We start from the raw sequence: 18,921 nt of genomic DNA, 5'->3' as shown, positions 1-18,921 counted from the left end.
TACCACCCTCTTCCATTCTCATCCCAAACCCAAATTTCATCCCTCCTCTGTTTGAATCAGGCTTATGTACAATTTGTACAATTTTTTCTAGTATTAGAATAAATATACACAAGTCAGTTGGACACAACAGTAACAACTGAACAACAAAAAGATTGTAAATGTAATGAATTAAAACCTTTAGAATTAGACTTTAGAGAAAAGTTCATTATTTTATTAGTTCCTAAAGATAAATCATTATTGATTTTTTTAATTTTTTACTAATAACTTTAAATTATTATTAGATTGGGGTTTTTTTAAGGGAAGGTACAACCCAGAGAAGTATCACTCCACTTCCCATTCAATAAGCATCAATGATTCCCTATTGTCTCCAAGATGAAACATTAAATCCTGTTTAGTTTTTAAAACCCTGCATAACCTTGCTCTTCCTGTCTTACAATCTTTTTACTCTTCTCTAACTCTTAACCCAATGATACTGGCTTCCTTACTCTTCCTTGAGCAAGATACGCCAAGTCTCCATCCCTGGTATTTTACACTGGCTGTTCCCCTTATGTATCTCTCTTCCTGCTGGCTTCCTTCACTTCTAGCAATTCTCAGTTAAAGTGCCACCTTCTACAGGAAGCTTCTCCTGGACTTTCTTAATTCTAGTGCCTTCCCTTTGAGATTGTCTACAATTTATCTTGCCTGCACAAAGTTGTTTGCATGTTGTTTCCTCCATTAAACTGTGATAGCAATGTTTTTTGGGGATTGGAGTTTTTATTTGCTTTGGGGGGGGAAAGGGAATTTTTTACCTTACTTTGTATCCCCAGAATTTAACACAGTGCTTGACACAAAATAATTAATAAATGTGTATTAACTTGGCTTAACCAAAAAAGAAGTATACAATCATTCTTCTCCCTATCTGTGTTTTCTCTCAAAGAATATCCCTGGTTTTTTTTCTCATTCTCAATCAAAATTTTCTATTTCCATAATTCCTTCAATTACATTCTTTCTAGGTTAGTTATCCCTTTGAATTGCCATCTGAATATTAGTCTATTTCACAGAAGTTCGTTACCAGACTGTTCATAGGATAGTAAATATTTCATCCATAATAACTTTCAATATGTATCACAAGGGGAAAATAATCATAGATCTTTGAAATATTGAAATAAGAAATTAAAGATACAACAGAAAAGTCAAAGAGAAAATGGTAGTTTTAATGTCAAATGCAGCAGGATTGGACTAGGAGAGGATTACAAAACCCAAACTTAACTTATCTTTGGGATAAAACAGACTATGGACATGGGATACCCAATTCTAGCTGAGCCTAAGAGCTCCATCTCCACCCTAAACCACAAAATGAGGGTGGTCAACACATTTAAAACAAATGCCATCCAAATTCCACCCCAGTTACACAGAGGATGGGGATTGGCCATTTAGCTCTTCATCATCCCCACCTCTCTACCCGATCCCCAGCAGCCCAGCAAAAAATAACTCATTAATGAGAGGCCAGCATAAAGCCACAGGGTCCCACCCAGATTCAGGACAGCCACAGTGGGAAAAGATGGTTATTCTGTTCTGATCTTCCATCCTTAGGGGCACACCCAAGCCTCAAGCCTCCCTCTAATTAGCTGGGTATTGGGCTAAGCTGGGTCCCCACCAGTTATTTACAGAAACCTATACCTTGCTCCTGGCCCAGTTCATTCCTGGTCTGCCGACTCACTCTGCTCAGAGCCTTGTAGGCTCTGAAGCACCAGCTTCCTTCTGCTCCCTCTACCCTTGCGTTTCTCTCCCTACGGCTCTGCAGGCCCCCCATTCAAGAACATCATGTCCCTTGCACGCACTGCGGCGGAGTACATGCTCTCAGATGCCCTGCTGCCGGATCGACGGGGCCCACACCTCAAGGGGCTGCGCCTGGAGCTGCCCATCGATCGAATTATCAAGTTTGTGACTGTGGGCTTCCCCCTATTGCTGATGTCCTTGGCGTTTGCCCAGGAGTTCTCCACTGGTAAGCTATCATCTCTTCCAAGAGCTGTAGGAAGAAGGGAAATATTTTCTTCTCTCTGCTGGAACCCTGCATCTCTTCCCTTTCCTTTACACCAATGTCATTTTCCTACTCTGCCTGGTTGGTTTGTTTTTCCCATTTAACAAAAAAAGTTAAAACTGGTAAGACTTGAGATGCCTGAGTTCTCTTCCTAGTCCTGATACATTTCTGTGGTATAGTAATAACTAATATATATACAGGGCTTTTAGGATTAGCAAAACTTTTTACATATGTTAACTGATCCTCCCCCTGCAATTCTATGAGGTATTATCCCCATTTTTACATTAGAGGAAACTAAGATGGAGAGGGATTAAATGGGTCTTATAACTAGTAAGTGCCTGAGGCAGGAATTGAACTATTTCACTCTCCACTCTAACAAGGGTATCTGACTTCACTTTGCCTCAGTTTCTCCATTTACAAAACAAGCAGATATGCTTTAGGAAATTATAGTAAAATACAAAATTAGAATCTTTTGCAACCACTACAACCACCTTGCCCCTCCAATTTTGGAGTCAGAATTCTAGGAATGTGACAGTCTGTTCTAAGAGGTACATTGTCAGTACTTAATAAATGCTTATGGATCATTAAGACAAACAACTTAGAATAAATGAAGAATTCTGATCAGTCCAATAACCAATCATGATCCTACAAGACTGATTATGATCATTTTTAACAGAATGGTGCAGAAATGAGACATTATTTTTTGGGCATGACCTATGTGGCAATTTGTTTTACTTGATTATGGATATTAGTTGCAAAAGTTTTCTCTTCTCTTGTTTCAAGGTGAAGGAAGAGGAGGTGGGGAAAATAAGATTTTTGTTATTTGAAAAAATAAATTTGTTTTAATAAATGATTATTGAACTAGAAGGAAATTAGGAAGATAAGCATAGAAATGATAAAGAAATAAAGAGTGGTTCTCAGAGAACATCATTTACTAGGTTTCCACTGTGTAATTTAATATCATTTCAATACTTTTTCTGTTTCCAGGTTCTCGGATCAGTTGCTTTTCTCCCAGTAACTTCACCATCAGGCAGGCTAGCTATGTGGACAGTTCCTGTTGGGACTCCCTGGTGCATCATGAATGGGATGCTGCTGGAAATTATAAGACAAAATCCCTCTGGACCCACAAGGTACAGTGAATCCAGGCATAATCATTGCCTGGACCAATTGTTAGGTAGATAGGTGAAAAAAGCTATGCTTAACATCCTATGTGATTGTGTTTATAAATCCACCAAGATGCCGTAATACTGATATTCATACAAAACCAGGGACTGTATTAAAGAAACCTCTTAACTATAATAGGAATCTGTGGGATTCTAAACAGGATTTAGTAAGTATCAAATGAGATAATGGATGTAAGCACTTTGCACATCTTAAAAGCGTTATATAAATGCCAATACTTATTGTTGTTTATTTTTATTATCTTATAGTCACTAGACCTAACGTCAGGTGATGACTTCATTCCCTGAGCTTTTTACTACACAGTTCAAGCAGTGTTTATAAAGCAATATAAGCAATAAACATTTAACAATCAGACTGAGGAAAAAATAATATGTACATGCACTTTTAAGATTTTTTACATTATTAACATATTCTTAAATCTAAATAATCAGTAAAACAATAGATCAAGCCCTAATTTGTAACTTCTGAGATATAACCAATCAAACTGAAATTTTTAAAATGGGCTCTAGCAAGCTAGTTAGAGAAGGCTCTGGACCACCATTTCTAATCCTCTTTCACCTCATGAAGTAGCACTGAAAAAGTGTGTCCCTTTTTTTAATTAAAAAAAAAAGTTCTTCAATTATAGTAAAGATAAGTTTCTTTTTCACTGTTTTCACTCTCTTCCAAGAGTGGTTTGAGGTCCAGTCATTTCCCTCTAATATAGTGAGAAGCTATGAATCAGTAATTTACAATTACTAACCAATTACCAAGTCTATTATGTACCCACCATTGATTAAATGTTATAAAGTTCACTTGAGACTTATATCCTAGTTGGGAAAACAAGACACACACATGGAATGCCCAGAAATGAATTAAAGACCATATGTTGTTGAATGTTAGATGTCATGGTATGAACACACATACATGAGCATACAGAAAATGGAGATAATAGTATAGTTTGGAATAATCATGAAAGATTTCATAAAAGGAAGTGTTGTGGAAAGGATTTTAGTTCTGATAAAACATTTCTAAATCTCTTTCAACAAGGAAAGTCTGGGACTCTCTGACTATAGTGAATTCAGCTTTGAAAAATGAATAGAATCTTAATGTTTAGTAATATGGAGAATTGGGGCAGGAGGGAAGGGGAGGGACTGAGATCACAGAAAGGGAAAGGAGGAGATTGCAGATGCTGACACCTCTTTTCCTAGTATTGTGCTATCAACTCTGCAAAACTCTGGCACTTAGTTCTGCTTATGGAAATATCTTTCACTTTCCTTTCCCTGATAGTAGAATTTGTCCATTCTTGAAAATTACTAGCCTAGTTGGTGATCAGGGGATTTCCTTAATCTTGTTGAGAGTCACTGACCTTGGCCCTGCTAAGAGATAGCATCAGTCCTTGGGTCTGAGTTGGCTCACAATTTATGCTGTCATTTATACCCTTGATATAGGAAGGGGGAATAGAAATATTCATCCCTTCAATGTTCTCTTTCTTTATTTTTTTTTTATTTTTATTTTTTTTTTGAAAATTTAATTTTATTTAATAATAACTTTGTATTGACAGAATCCATGCCAGGATAATTTTTACACAGCATTATCCCTTGCAATCACTTATGTTTCATTTTTTCCCCTCCCTCCCTCCCCCCCCCCAAGATGGCAAGCAGTCCTATATATGTTAAATATGTTGCAGTATATCCTAGATACAATGCATATTTGCAGAACCGAACAGTTCTCCCGCTGCACAGGGAGACAATGCTCTCTTTCTTAAAAAAAAAAAAAAAACTATCTCATAACACTGAGAATTTTTGCTTTACTCCCAATAATCACTGAATTGCACTATCACCCTGCAGGTTCTCCCCTATTCCCTCTTGGCTCTGGCTGTAATCATGTACCTACCAACTCTACTATGGAATTATGTGGCTGCTCCATCTCTCAGCTCTGACCTTCTATTCATTATCAGTGAACTGGACAAGTCTTATAACCGCTCTATCCGTTTGGTACAGCACATGCTAAAGATCCGTCAGAAGAGTTCTGACCCTGATGATTTCTGGGAGGAGCTAGAGAAGTGAGTTTGTTGTCCCACCTATATACTATTCTCATATATTCTTTCCTGAAAGTCTGTCTAAGTTCCAATGAGAGTAGGAGAAATGGCCTAGAGATAGTTTGGCATCCATGCAATTAAAATCACCTCATTTTCTACTCGACCTTCTTTTCCAAGAATTCAAAATACTTAACACCTCATATCATTAATCCACCTAAAAGGAGAAAAATGATGATGCCCTCCCTCGATAGAAATAGAGAAGTTTGAAAAAGGGATCAAAATAATAACTCCAGCTCAAAGAATACATTATTGAGTGCAATGAACCTTTTCAGACTCTCATTCTCCTACTATCACTATTTGGTTTTCATTGGGCAGGGATTTAAAAAGCTTTTCAAAATCAACCACTGAACATGCTTGCTAATTCTGCATTTTTTTCATTTTTCTCTCTTTCCCCCAAGGGCTCGGAAAGAACGATATTTTGAGTTCCCTCTGCTAGAGAGATACCTTGCCTGTAAGCAGCGATCACACATCCTGGTGGCTATCTACCTCCTAAGGAATTCCCTCTTGCTCCTCTTCATTTCAATCACTTGCTTGTATCTCGGATACTTCCACCTGAATATCTTCTTCCAAGAGGAGTTTAGCTGTTCTATCAAAATGGGGCTGCTAAGGGATGAGATTCATGTCCCAGATCTGATTACATGCAGGCTGACCTCTCTTTCCATCTTCCAGATGATCAGCTTTTCCAGTGCAGCAGTGTACTTAATCCTGGTACCAGTGATAATGTACAATCTGACACGACTATGTCAGTGGGATAAGCGACTACTCTCTATCTATGAGATGCTACCAGCTTTTGATCTACTCAGTAGAAAAATGCTGGGCTGCCCTATCAACGATCTCAATGTGATCCTTCTTTTTCTTCGTGCCAACATCTCTGAGCTCATCTCTTTCAGCTGGTTGAGTGTTTTATGTGTATTGAAAGACACAACCAGTCAAAAGCACCATATTGACACAGTTGTAGATTTCATGACCTTGTTGGCTGGCTTAGAGCCCTCAAAACCTAAACATCTTACATCCAAGGCATTTGATGATCACCCATAGTCACAGACATGCAGAATAAGAATTCTGATGGAAAAAAAGAACAATGCCCCTCAATTGTTGTCATTGTTATTGAACAGAGAATCTCTGAACACATACTGTTTGTATGTTTTAAAATTGGAAAGACCTTTGGGGATCAAGTCCATTATAACCCAAAAAATTTCATTTCTAGGTAAAACCATAATGTTAGGCATTAAAAAATGATGACTTGCACCACAGTGTTTTTGGATCTTAATAAGCAATAAGCTAAGGATAAAGGTCCAATTAAAACAGTGAGAAAGAAGGGGCATGGAACTATTTATGAATATATGCATTGTTCATGTTTTTGTTCCATGGTTCTTATCCAGATGCAAAATCCTAACAGGCCAAAGATTAAATGGACATTTAGCCAATAAATAGTGACTTTTTACAGTAGTGACTCAACTCCTCAAAAATTCCTGCCATCATAAGAATTTGTCCATCATGTTTTGGAAAATAGATGATGGTGAAGGGAATCTGCAAGCAGAGCCCAATCTGTCTCCAAAGCTGCCCTTAGTGATTGAGGCAGGCAGAACCTAGGCCAAAATGAAAAATTTAGAAAAAGGCAAGAATTATATAGTTCCCTATCATCTTAATTAGGTTTAAAAAAATGTATTATCTCCTCCTTTTCATCATCACTATCACTCACCTTCATACATGTATAATGTTTTAAGGATTACAAATAACTTTTCATTATCTCAACTAGAGATTTACAACACTAAGGCCAGAACCATGAATTGGATTCCACATCTCTTCCTGGAGAGATGTCATTGAAAATAATTCTGTACAACTATACATTGGGAAGGCCATAGTAACAAAACAATCACTATTAAAAAAGAATAATAAACTGTTGGTACTGAGTTCCTTCCAAGAAACTTCTTGTTTAGAGATGGCCAATTTTATCCAGGTAGCAGCACAATGGTTTGTTATACATAGCTCAATCCTGCTACTTATTGGCATGGAAGTTTTAACTTGGTCTGTTTTTCTAACCTGCGCTGATTTTCCCCTGCTTAGGCAGCTCAAGGGCCTTCTACCTTGGGAGAATGTAGTAGTAGCCCTACTACAACTCAGAACTTTATACCTCAAGGATCCACCTGGCTCAGCCTCTCACAAAAACAGGGATTCTATATGACTTCCTCTAAATCCACATTGTTCTCTGATACTATGCTTAATCTTAATCATGATTGAAATCTAAATTTCTAGAAATATTTTTTTTTTTTACTATGGATGTGGAAGCAAAGGAGGTGGTAGGAAGTCAATTGACCTTCATATTATAAATTCTTCTTTTCAGCTGTACATTTTTTAGGTTTCTGCAGAAAATAGTTGCATTGCCATTTAAACTAGCAATAAAGCTCCTGGAATCAAAAAGGGATTGATATACTTGATTCCTATAAATTTACTTAATCTTATATGCCTTAGTTTCCTCATTTAGTTAGATAAGGAAATGTCAAATCACTCGAATTGTTTGGTTTACCAAGAAAACACCAAGTGGAGTCACAAAGTGTGGGTCATGAATGAATTATAATATTCATCAGATGTATAACTACCATAAAATAAGTGGTGTTATTTTGTAGTTTTTTTAAGTTTTCATTTTTATTTTTAAATTATTATCACTACCTCTACCTGTTATGCCACAGTTCTCTTTAACTGCCCTGACTCAGTTTCCTTGTAAGAGTTTCCCTTGTCTCAGTTTCCTTAACTGTTCTGTCTTAATCTCTTTAGTTGTAAATCCCCCTCTGACCCAGTAAGACTGAGGACTATTTGTTCAAAGGTTATAAATTAGCAAGATAAACAAGAGAATAGACCTCCTGATTTACAATATCCCTCTAAAATATTCCAAGATATCTCATTGATATCTTTACTTCTTTTTAAAGACATGTATCTTCAGACATCCTGTCTCTGGGTTTTCTAGGATTTATGGCCCCCCCATCTTGATAGAGGTTTTCCCTCACTTCTTACCCCTTCCTTTGTTTAGAGAAAAGGTATTTAAGAAGTTGGGGTTCCTCCATTCATTGCTGGAGACTGGCCGCTGTCAGCTGTATGCTGGATGCTGGATTCTTTGGGATGAGAGTCTCCTCCAGCCCTGGGACCAACATGGATTCCTTGGTCCCAATATATCTTTATTTGAGAGGAGAGTCCTGTCCAGTCAATCTTACTCTCCCATTAATAAAATATTAAAAACTCTCTAATCTCTCTCCTGCCTCAGTTTCTCCGGCATTACATACCTACCTATAAACAAGTTTAAAAAAAGAAAAATCAAGCCCTCAATACATAGCTTCAGGGTTAAACTAAAGAAATTTTCACATTAGTCAAGTCTAAATTATCTCCTCTCTGTCAGGAGATGAATGTCTTATTTCATCTTCATTCTCAAGAATTCCTGATTTCTCAATAGGTTCTATTCTGAAACCGTTCTCCTAATTTTGATCAATCACGCTACAACAGTTCTTCCCAGTGTTCCCTCAAATAGTCCGGTTTGGGTTGATTTGGGTTTTTTCCTCCCAAAGCTGGTAATAATCTCTACAGACAAGAAGATTCCAAAAATTTATCCAGAAAGCCAAGAGTAATCAGGTTTACGAAATCCCAGTGGAGCCACTTCACTTTGTGCAAGTACCACCACATTTTCTCCCCGTTTTCTCATATGAGGACGTTTTCCAGCTCTGCCCAACTGATCCTGTATTACACAATACATAAACTCGTCGGGAACTGAATGTAACAAAATGTATTTCACCAGCTCTGCATCCCCCTTCCACTTTGCTTTTGTGGTTTTCATTGCCCAGTAAAATTCTAGAGTTAACATCGAGTTAGCAGCTTTCTTTCTCCTTACTCCTGGGGACAAAGGAAGTATTTTGTGACTTTTATTTTAACTAATGAAATCACAGGCCAAGCACTCTCCCCAGCCTCATACCCAAATATATGTGAACTATTCCAAAGCACTGAATGACGAATAAAGTGCAACTTAACCGCCCTAAGACTTTGGAAACCCCCCTCTGTAAGGAGACATGAGACTTCCATTTCTGGGCCACGATATTTGACCCTAGAACCACTGGGGAGGAAGGGCCGTCCCAAGTCTAAAGCCAGGGTCGGGCCAGCAGGACACATGCGGCAGTGCAAGAGCCCAGGGTCTAGAGAAAAACCTGCAGGAGGAGACCGGGAGACTGGATGTGTGAGAGAAGGGCTGCCCTTCCCACGAGCCAAAACAACCTCTAACATATCCTGGGGAACGGAGCCTCCCTGCTTTCTCGTCTGCCAGAACGAGCCCCAGAACAAGAGCTCCGGCTTCCTTTCCCGGACGCGCAACCGCAGATGAGACCTGTCGCAGCCAATAGTCCCCTCCACAGTCGTCAGCCCTGCCCAGCCGACCTTGACCGCCAGGGGGCGCGATATTTCCGGACAAAAACCGTCATTTCCTCTAAGCTTTGGTCCCTTTCCGGTGACTGGCGGGATCCGGAAGCGTAGTGCCGGCACTGTATAGCGGGCTTGGGTAGCTGTCCCCCGGGCCTTCTCGGCCTTTCCCGACTCGGATTGGGCAAGCCATTCTCTCTTCCTTTTCTCGGGAGCAGGAGCCGATGCCGCGAACCCAGGCGGGGTCTCCGGAACGCGCTCCCTGGAGCCCCGGTGGCCGGGCCGGGTCATGAGCCTCTTGAGCGGCTTCGCCTCCTCTCCTCTGTCCCCGCTGCAGGCGAGCAAGCCCAGGATGAAAAAGCCCCCAAAGAAGAGCCAAAACGAAAAGTACCGGCTGAAGTATCTCCGGCTGCGGAAGGCAGCCAAGGCCACGGTGTTTGTGAGTCCTCCTGCCCGTGGCTTCTAGTCCCTGCCAGGGCCAGCTACTCCACCTCCCACAATAAAGCTCCTTGCTCAAATCCTTGTCCCAGCTACACCTCTGAGTTTTCTCTCAAGAGCCTGCTTCCCGTACAGAAGACTAATTCTTTTCCAAAACTGGGGCAGTTGGCAGGTCACAGTATTTTATTTGTCGTGGGGCCTGAAAGTGAGAAGGGAAGATCTAGTGACTTAGTGTACAGAATTCCTTGTTCCACCTCATTTTTCGTCCTACCAAAAGCGTGGAAAGTTCCAAACGTTTTTCCTAGAAATTCGAAAAAGGGATATGGAAATGGACTTGTCATGTAAGGTGTTGAGTTTTGCTTTGTTGCTTCTTTAAGTGTTCTTCCTAAGGTATGGGAGCAGCTGAAGTACCCTTGAGCAACTAGGTTCATGAACTGCTTTAAGCAATTTGAGGTCTACTACACTCCAAAAAAGTCACTACACCTGAAGGATTGTAGAAAATGGCAGATCCTCATGAAACAGAAATACCCTTTGGTTACATTATTCTGGCATTCATATTAAAGGCTTGAACAGATACGCTGCTGTGAATACCTTCTAAGGGTCTCATTGTAGAACTCTTCCCCTTGTCTATCACCCTGTAGGGAGCTTTGTTCCTCTGTTTTCTCCCTAGGCTTCAGTAGATGCCCCAGCCCTGAAAACTTAAACATCCCATAGCTTAACTAGATTTTTTAACTTCTAGCCAATACCTTTTATTCCTGATCCTATTCAAGTGATGATGCTTTTCAAAATTTTTCCTAAAGGAAAATGCAGCTATTTGTGATGAAATTGCCCGCCTTGAGGAAAAGTTTATCAAAGCAAAAGAAGAAAGGAGGTGAGTCAGTTATATTTCATAGTTGCAAACCATATTTTTAATTGGTTGTACAAAATAACATAAGATTTTTTTTCTTTTTTGGGACTTCAGGTACATGGCAGAAACCCTAGGCACATAGGCTTTCTTGAACAGTAAGTCAGCTTTCCACAAGCATTTTAAGCTATGTGTGCCAAACACTGTACTAAATCCTGGGGATACAAGAACATAGTTTCTGCCATCAAAAAGATCATATTTTAATGGTTAAAGACAACCTGCAAACATTGTATCACGAAATATATGCTATGCAAATGGAAGGTAATCTCAGAGGGAAGGGGCAGGAGGAAAGACCTCCTACAAAAGATGGGATTTGAGTTGAATCTTGTTGAAAACCAAGAGACAGGAAAGAAGAGAGACAGTCCCAGACATTGGGAACAGCTGTGGAAAGTACAGCATCAAGAGATGGAGTGTCATATGTGAAGAGCACAAGGCCAGATCTCATTTAAGGTTTCTTACAAAGATACTAGACTGGATTGCCATTTTCTTCTCCAACTCATTTTACATATGAAGAAATTAAGACAAACAGGATTAAGTGACTTGGCCAGGGCAATACAGCTAACAGGTGTCTGAGACTCAGGCCTTGCAGGCCCAGTGTTCTATCTGCTGAGCCACCTGACTGCCCTGTTCAATGTTCAGTAAAATGTAAATATATACGTGGTGAAGAGTATAAAAATATGGTCCCATCACCCCTCAAGACTTGAAATATCTAAAAAGCATGGCTCTTTAAACTTTTCCTTCTCATGACCCCTTTTTGCCCAAGAAATTTGTATTTGACCCTGGTATATAAGTATATAAAGCAAACATTTATTGATAATAAATCATAATTTTGTACTCCCCCACTTTCAGTTGTGAGATCTCATATGAGGTCTCCACCAACAGTTTTAAGAAGCTGAGATCTAAAGAAATCTTAGGGGCAGTGGGAAGAACTGATCATCTCCTAGTGTCTTTTTTAATCTTTTGGATCTTAGATAAGGGCTGCACCTTAGCTTTAATATTTCCTTCCCTTTCCCCCATTCACCAATCCAGTATAATATTAATAGCCCATAGAATTGCTTAAGGTTTGCAACTCATTTATCCTGTAGTCCTTTCAGGTAAGTAGTTCAAATACTATTATCCTTTTATTACAAATGAAACTATTTAGAGAGATGATGTCTTACCTAGGTCCCATAGTTAGGTAAAAGTAGAGATGGGATTTTAATCCAGGTCTTCTGACTACCAAACCAATACTCTTTCTACTATAATGTTGACATTGTTATACACAGTTCTAGAATTTTTTAGGACCTAAAGCTCAAATGTAACTTTAACAAAATAAAGCATATGCTATACTTTTTTAATCTTTTTTGGTTTTGGTTTGTCCCTTCGTCATCTAAGGTACCTCCTGAAAAAGCTACTTCAGCTACAAACTCTTACTGAAGGAGACACCCAGACTGTAACAACCACCCACAGTTCTAACCTGCCTTTGAGTTATGGTGTGGCCACCTCTGTGGGTCCCATTCAAGGAGCCGGATCTGTTCCTGTATCCAGCTCTGTGGTTGAAGAACCATTTGGGAAGAAAGCTAAGAAGGAGAAAAAGGAAAAAGGAAAAGAAAACAACAAAGTGGAAGGTACTTTGCCTAAGGGTGTCAGTCTGCTAGTTTTCTCACATTCATAGCAGATACCCAGCACTGTGACTGGTGTCTGCCTATTGCTACCAAAACACCTTAGCATTGGTGGGAAGAGATTCAGATTAGATATAAAGAAAAAAAGCTGAGCTCCCATCTTTTTTTGGGTAGAGAGATACCATAGAGAATAGGTCTCTTTTAGGAAAGCTCTCCTGGCTTTTAGAATTTTAGACAATTAAATTGAAACTCTCAGAGGGGGAAGACCCCCCTGGGGTACAAAGGGCTAATTGGTTATGACAAGGTGGGTGAATTAGTAATAGTTAAGTACACCAAGGGCCTGAGGAGAAATCCCAGGGTCCAAGCAGTATGTAGAGCCAAAACACTTAACTGTAGTTTCCACATGTAAATTCTGCCCCTTTACTCAGTACAAGGAGCCTAAAGTGGGTGACCCCAGGTTTGCGTTTCAGTTCTGAAGAAAGCATCCAAGAAAAAGAAAATGGAGGGAGGTGCTCGCAAGCTGGTTCAGCCCATTGCCCTGGATCCCTCAGGACGGCCTGTGTTTCCCATCGGACTAGGGGGTCTAACAGTTTATAGCCTAGGGGAGGTGAGTGAGACCAGTGGTGGGTAGAGAGGGTGATCAGCTAAATTTGGGAATGGGATTAAATGTCAATGAGACATTTCTGGTCTGTTCCCATTAGCAAGTAGCCCCTTGCCAGTCTGCACTATTCCTAAAATAGTCCCCAGGAGATCAGGTCAGTTTTCTGCTACACACACACTCCAGGGATATAAGTCACTATTTGTCAGTTCCAGGTAACCCCAAGTTGTGACCAAAAACCTTGTGGGGGTGGGGGGGTCCTTTTCACTATAGATCATCACTGATCGGCCTGGCTTCCATGATGAGGGCGCTATCTACCCTGTGGGTTTCTGCAGTACCCGAGTATATGCCAGCATGAAGTACCCAGACCAGAAGTGTTTGTACACCTGTCAAATCAAGGATGGTGGTATGCAGCCCCAGGTACTAGTTCTAGGCAATGTGTGTGTCTGTCTATGTGTCTGTGTGTGTATATTGAAGCTATTATAAGAGTTCACAGTATGACCTTCCAATTTAAGAAGATGAGGTTCACCTATAGAGTCAGGAATAGTATGACTCACTTGGACCTTAGTGTACACTAAGTATAAAAGAAACTAAAATGGGATACAAAACTCCTAACTCTTTTTTCCATATTTTTCTTCTTAAAGCATAGATATGGTATTGTCCAATTTCCTAATCATTAATACTTCCTGTCAGGATTTGTATTCATACTTCATTGGTTTGTACTTAGATTACAACTATGAGATTGAGTGAAAATAGAGGATCTAAGAGTTTCTAAACTTTGCTGAAGAAGAGTGCTGGGAATATACCAGCCTGCCTGACCAATTTAGATAAATTAATGGCCCACAAATCAATCAAACCTTCCCAGTTTTATTTGAGTTCTTGTCTTGTTCTGTGGCTTTCCTCTGAGAGAAGCATTCTCCTAATATCCATTTTGAGACAGAGTAGCTTCAGATTCCACAGTGAGGTAATTATAACAGTAGCATGATTTGTATTCTCACCCTCATTGGGATGATCTGTCTGAACTACTCCATCATCATCTTTCCCCAGTTTGAGATTGTGCCTGAGGATGACCCTGAGAATGTCATTGTGGGCTCTTCTGCAAATGTCTGTCATGCTGAACTGCTCAAGATCATCAGTGCAGCTCGGTGAGTTAGCCCACTGGTGGACAAAATGCCACGTATTGATACACGTTGTTGTGAGATATTTTTCTTGCTCTCAGCTTTGGACTGAGGTCTTATCTTTCTCTTGGATCCTTGTCCTTCTGAGAAGGATATTCCAGTTTTTCCCCTTGCTCTTTAGGGGGAAGCTACTTCCCAGTGTGCTTCCATCTGGAGCTGATTTCTTTGGCTTTTCTCATCCAACCATTCACAACCTGATCCAGAGTTGTCCAGGAGCTCGGAAATGTGTCAAGTGAGTGTGGCCACATCTGCTTTCCCAAGAACCAGAATAAACACTTGATCAGAGAACCTAAGGCTAGACTCTAACTATGCCAGTCTGTTTCTTTTATCTATAATAGGTAATACAGTGAGGTAGGGAGAACTTAAATTTACTGAAGGGATAAGGATCTGGATGTTGAAGGATGTTCATAAAAACATAGTACCCAAATATATACTAAAATGGTTAGGGGAAAATAGATTGTATTGCTAACAGAAATGCTCCCTCTGATTCTACAGTTACCAGTGGGTGAAGTTTGATGTTTGTAAAACTGGGGATGGTCAGGTCCCCCAGGGGCTGCCAGACAATGATGCAACTATGAGCTTTGAGGCCTTTCAGAGACAGGCCTTTGAAGAAGATCACAATGATCCCATTCTACCAGGTAACTTCACTTTTTTCTTGAAATTATCAAATTTTTGCCACCCTATCCTTCTGCCCATAGATTGATATCACATAATCCAAGGCCTTATATGGTATGGATTAGAAATAAACTCAAGTCTTGGGCCATAGAATTTACTGCTTTGATTGGCTTTCTTGGCAGAGTTACTAGAATAAGCACCTCAGTCCTAAGGATCTAAGAAAAACTATTCCCCGTCAATTTTGTTGCTACATACTGATAAGGAAGGGCACTGAAAAGCTTGGTCTCTGAAACAAATGAGCAAACTAAAGATATTGTGGGATTGGTTCTGGTTCTCCCTTTTTGGATTGTCTCCTCACAAATGGAGGCCCATGCTTTCTCTACATAAGTGAGCCTGATCAAACAGCATAATCTACATTAGAGCCCTTTTCTAGGGAACTAGAAGACTAAATTTGAATTAAATTCTTGCCTATTATCTCACTGTAATCTTAAACATCTGTCCACATCTCAGGCCTTCAACTTCTTCCTTTATAAAAAAATAGCAATCCTTACTATATAGGCTTATTGGAAAGACAATCCTGATGAAATTAAGTAAATGATGTAAAAGAATTAATTGCATAGGCCTGCTTTACTTAAATCAGAATTGTGACCTGGCATTAGGGAGTAGTAGAATTTATATTGTTTTTCTAGGCTCTCTGGATCTCGCAGGGCTCCAGTCTGCATCATTTGTGTCATCCTATCATCAGCCCATGTTCCTGACACATGAGCCCCTGCCAGCCACTCACCTGCAGCACATTAAGTCTCCAGCCCAGTGCAGTCCAGCCCACTCCTCAGACTGAACAAGGCAACAGAGAATACACCGTGGTTATCATTGTGAAATTTTTAACTTAAGATAAAACTTAGAACATATGAAAGTAGCAGAAACCAGCCTCGGTGATGGAAGCATTGACATCCTTTATCATTTTATCACAGAAGATCTCTTGGTAAAGACTGGCTGTTTTTATCTTTTGTAATAAACTTTTCTTGTCATTCCTGCTTTGTTTTCAAAATGTTGTAATCAAGATCTCACTTTGCTGCTGCTGTTATTTCTGTTTCTACCTAAGGCTAAAGTGAATTCCCCTCTCTTCATGTGATTCATATTGCTGAAGCTTACATTATAGAAAAAAAGAAGATTTTGACTTAAAGCAAACAGTTTGTCATCTAGTTCTACAAGTTAATCTGAATCAATCCTTTGGCTCAAAATGCTACTTTTATTTTTATAGTTAGACTTCATTGAAGGCTACATACATACATACATACATAGAGGCTAGAGAAGTCTGACTCATGATTTAGTCAGCATTTTCCTTATCTTTTCTGCCACTATTCTAGAGACAGTCCTAAAATTTAGTTTTAGATCACTCCTAGCTCTAGATTTTTTGTTCCTAGACTACCATTCTGTTCAGGACATCACTAGGTATTGACAAGAATAGTTTCCTTGGCCTTGCTGCATGAGGTACTCTCAAGTCTCCACTGCCTATTCCAGATTTCTTACAGCAGTCCTATAGATTTGTCTTCTTAACAGTTCTGATGGCCAGGATCCCTATGTATTCCACTCACCTTGTTTATTCTGAAAATCACCTAAGTAAGATGGTACACTTTTCCTATTTCAACAATATAATTTCTGCTAAGAATAGAGGTTAGGAATAAATAATGATATTCTGCATTCATCAGACTGCTTTTAGTATTTAATAAAACCTGGCTTAATAAGATTTTAAATTAATTGTAACAAAATAAGTATCTAAATCTATGGTTTCAACAGCATAGTAGAAAGAGCATTATATTTGCAATCAGAAGACCTGGGTTCAAATCCTACACGTCTTGTTAGCTGTCTGACCGTGAACAACCTCAGTTTCTTAATCTATAAAACGGGCAGTACAGGGTTGTAAGGAAACTTTTAAATCTTAAAAGCCTACATAAATGGATATTAAAGCATAGATTTCTAATATGATAGGCAGTTATAAGAAAAAAAATACTAGAGTAATGAAAATAATTTTATTTTTATATTGCTTAATCATCTTAAATGTTTGCCTTCCCTTGGAAGGACAATGTTGGAAACATTGTACAAAAGAACAAAACTTGGAGATGGGTAAAATAGATGATAATTTCACTTTAAATGTTTTTAAAGTAAAAAGTCCTTCTTAAATATTGGGCTTTCCTACAGCATTTAAATTTTAAATTTAGAACAATATATCCCAAACTATTTCTCACAGTGTGAATGTAAAGAATTTCCACAAGAAAGCATCAAAGCTAGTGATATTTTTCTATCTAAAATATTAAATCTGCTCGGTTCTGGCTGGCTTTTTTTTTTTTAAGGCAGTCAGGATTAAGTCATTTGCCTAAATTTACACAGCTAGTAAGTGTCTGAGGCTAGATTTGAACTTTATCCAAGGCCAGTGCTCAGTCCACCATATCACTTAGCTATCCCTCTAGCTAGCTTCTTAAAGGTTCCACCCATGACTAGTTATAGAAAACCAGCCCAGAATTTAAGACATGAGCATTTCATCCAGGATCTAATCAGAGCTAAACTGAAATGAAATCTTAGCCTAATTCAGTTATTTTTTTTTCTCATTCCTTCTCAAAATTTTTGCAACTAGGAATCTTAACTTGGAATGACTGTGATGAATGGTGGGGCTGGCAAAGTACTGCTAGGATTATAAATGGGGCACCGTTTGTATTCACATGGCCATGTACTCCAGGCATAGCGGAGAGCAGTCACAATGCCATGACAGGAATCAACTTTAAGGGCTAGAGTTTGGGAAGAGGAGTTGCCCATTGGGGCTGGAATCCACTTACACTGATGGTCATTGCAGCATGAGATCTGAAACAAAAAGAGAACCAATCAATTAGTCAGATTTGGTGAGGTTACAGATTTCAAGAAATTCCCCAAAGACTAGAGCTAATTGTCCAATAGCAGAGGAAAGAAAACTAACTAGGCATTGTGCTAGGTACTTGAGAGACAAGGACAAAAATGATAGCACTGGTCCTCAAAAAGGGCTTTCTTGAAGTGTGGACTGGCGTGCAGAACACAACCTAAACACAGGTGAGGCTCTCTAGATAGATGAAAGTTAAATGTGAGTAAATGGTCAAAAAGGAATAGTGATTGTGGATCCAAAGGTGGGCAAAGAAATTTTGTTGACAACAGAGATTGCATTTTTCACCCTCCATCTTTTCTCTTCATCCATTTCTCCTGGTGATACTTTTTTTAGGCTCATAGAGAAGAAAGAGGTCATATAATCCAAATCCCTCGTTTTTTAGATGCAGAAACTGAGGCCCAGAGATATTAATTTATTTGCCCATTATCAAATAGTAAATTAAAGAGTTGGAATTTGAACGCAGGGCCTTTGAACTCCAAATCTAACATGTTCATCTTCACTACTACCTCCTCCAAGAGCTCTTCTCCTATATGCCAAAATGAACACTTTCTTCATCAAACCTCCCTTCCCCCATATTACATAGAATAGCTAAGGAAAAAAAAAAAATTGTAGTTCAGAGAATAATAGATTTAGAATCTGAAGACCTAGGTTCACATCCCAATTGCTATTTATTTACTATCTGGTCTTAGACAAATCACTTCATCTCTGGTATCCTATTTTTCTCCAACTGTAAATGCTGTGATTAATTTTGCACTAAGATACAGCTAACTAATTATCAAAGCTTAACCTACACAACGATACCCTGTGTTATTAGAAAGGATCTCGTTATCACAAAGTAAACACTATTGAAGTCAGTCAAAGCACAAGATTAATATTCCAAAGACTAGTGCATTTAGGTAAACTAGAAGGTAGCAAACGATTACAATATCCCAGAGAAAGTGTGAAATAGGGACCCATTTTCAACTGTTTCCCTCCTATAAGATTTGCCTTCAATTTGCTTAC

At 39.2% G+C, this 18,921-nt stretch overlaps 3 protein-coding genes across 4 annotated transcripts in view; 2 read left to right on the top strand and 1 right to left on the bottom strand.

Annotated features, from left to right (window-relative positions):
• The first annotated feature begins 1,803 nt into the window (after positions 1–1,803).
• On the top strand, positions 1,804–6,371 carry PANX3 (pannexin 3). The gene is made up of 4 exons (XM_051991259.1): positions 1,804–1,984; positions 3,008–3,150; positions 5,029–5,243; positions 5,678–6,371. Exons 1-4 carry the CDS (start codon positions 1,804–1,806, stop codon positions 6,315–6,317), a joined length of 1,179 nt encoding a protein of 392 aa, XP_051847219.1. The 3' UTR covers positions 6,318–6,371.
• A 3,382-nt stretch (positions 6,372–9,753) lies between these two features.
• On the top strand, positions 9,754–16,036 carry TBRG1 (transforming growth factor beta regulator 1). The gene is made up of 9 exons (XM_051986779.1): positions 9,754–10,113; positions 10,913–10,983; positions 12,391–12,623; positions 13,088–13,224; positions 13,489–13,635; positions 14,263–14,360; positions 14,515–14,625; positions 14,889–15,031; positions 15,698–16,036. The coding sequence occupies exons 1-9, from the start codon at positions 9,964–9,966 to the stop codon at positions 15,844–15,846; spliced, it is 1,239 nt and encodes a 412-aa protein (XP_051842739.1). The 5' UTR covers positions 9,754–9,963; the 3' UTR covers positions 15,847–16,036.
• Positions 16,037–17,024: 988 nt separating this feature from the next.
• SIAE (sialic acid acetylesterase) overlaps positions 17,025–18,921 on the bottom strand; it is a 41,032-nt gene continuing 39,135 nt past the window's right edge. For both annotated transcript variants that reach the window (XM_051986777.1, XM_051986778.1), the window contains one exon: positions 17,025–17,864. In XM_051986777.1, coding sequence (XP_051842737.1) covers positions 17,646–17,864 — 219 coding nt within the window. In that variant the 3' untranslated portion in view covers positions 17,025–17,645. The remainder of the gene's footprint in view (positions 17,865–18,921) is intronic.

This window comes from Antechinus flavipes, chromosome 3 (genome assembly GCF_016432865.1).
Source record: "Antechinus flavipes isolate AdamAnt ecotype Samford, QLD, Australia chromosome 3, AdamAnt_v2, whole genome shotgun sequence".
Taxonomy (NCBI): Eukaryota; Metazoa; Chordata; class Mammalia; order Dasyuromorphia; family Dasyuridae; genus Antechinus; species Antechinus flavipes.
This window is presented reverse-complemented; position numbering and strand designations above follow the sequence as displayed.

Coding starts and splice junctions, on each gene's coding strand:
- TBRG1 (XM_051986779.1), top strand. CDS start 9,964: ATGAGCCTCTTGAGCGGCTTCGCCTCCTCTCCTCTGTCCCCGCTGCAG. Junction 10,984..12,390: donor AAAGCAAAAGAAGAAAGGAG/GTGAGTCAGTTA, acceptor TCGTCATCTAAG/GTACCTCCTGAAAAAGCTAC. Junction 12,624..13,087: donor AGAAAACAACAAAGTGGAAG/GTACTTTGCCTA, acceptor TTTGCGTTTCAG/TTCTGAAGAAAGCATCCAAG.
- PANX3 (XM_051991259.1), top strand. CDS start 1,804: ATGTCCCTTGCACGCACTGCGGCGGAGTACATGCTCTCAGATGCCCTG. Junction 3,151..5,028: donor AATCCCTCTGGACCCACAAG/GTACAGTGAATC, acceptor ATCACCCTGCAG/GTTCTCCCCTATTCCCTCTT. Junction 5,244..5,677: donor TTCTGGGAGGAGCTAGAGAA/GTGAGTTTGTTG, acceptor CTTTCCCCCAAG/GGCTCGGAAAGAACGATATT.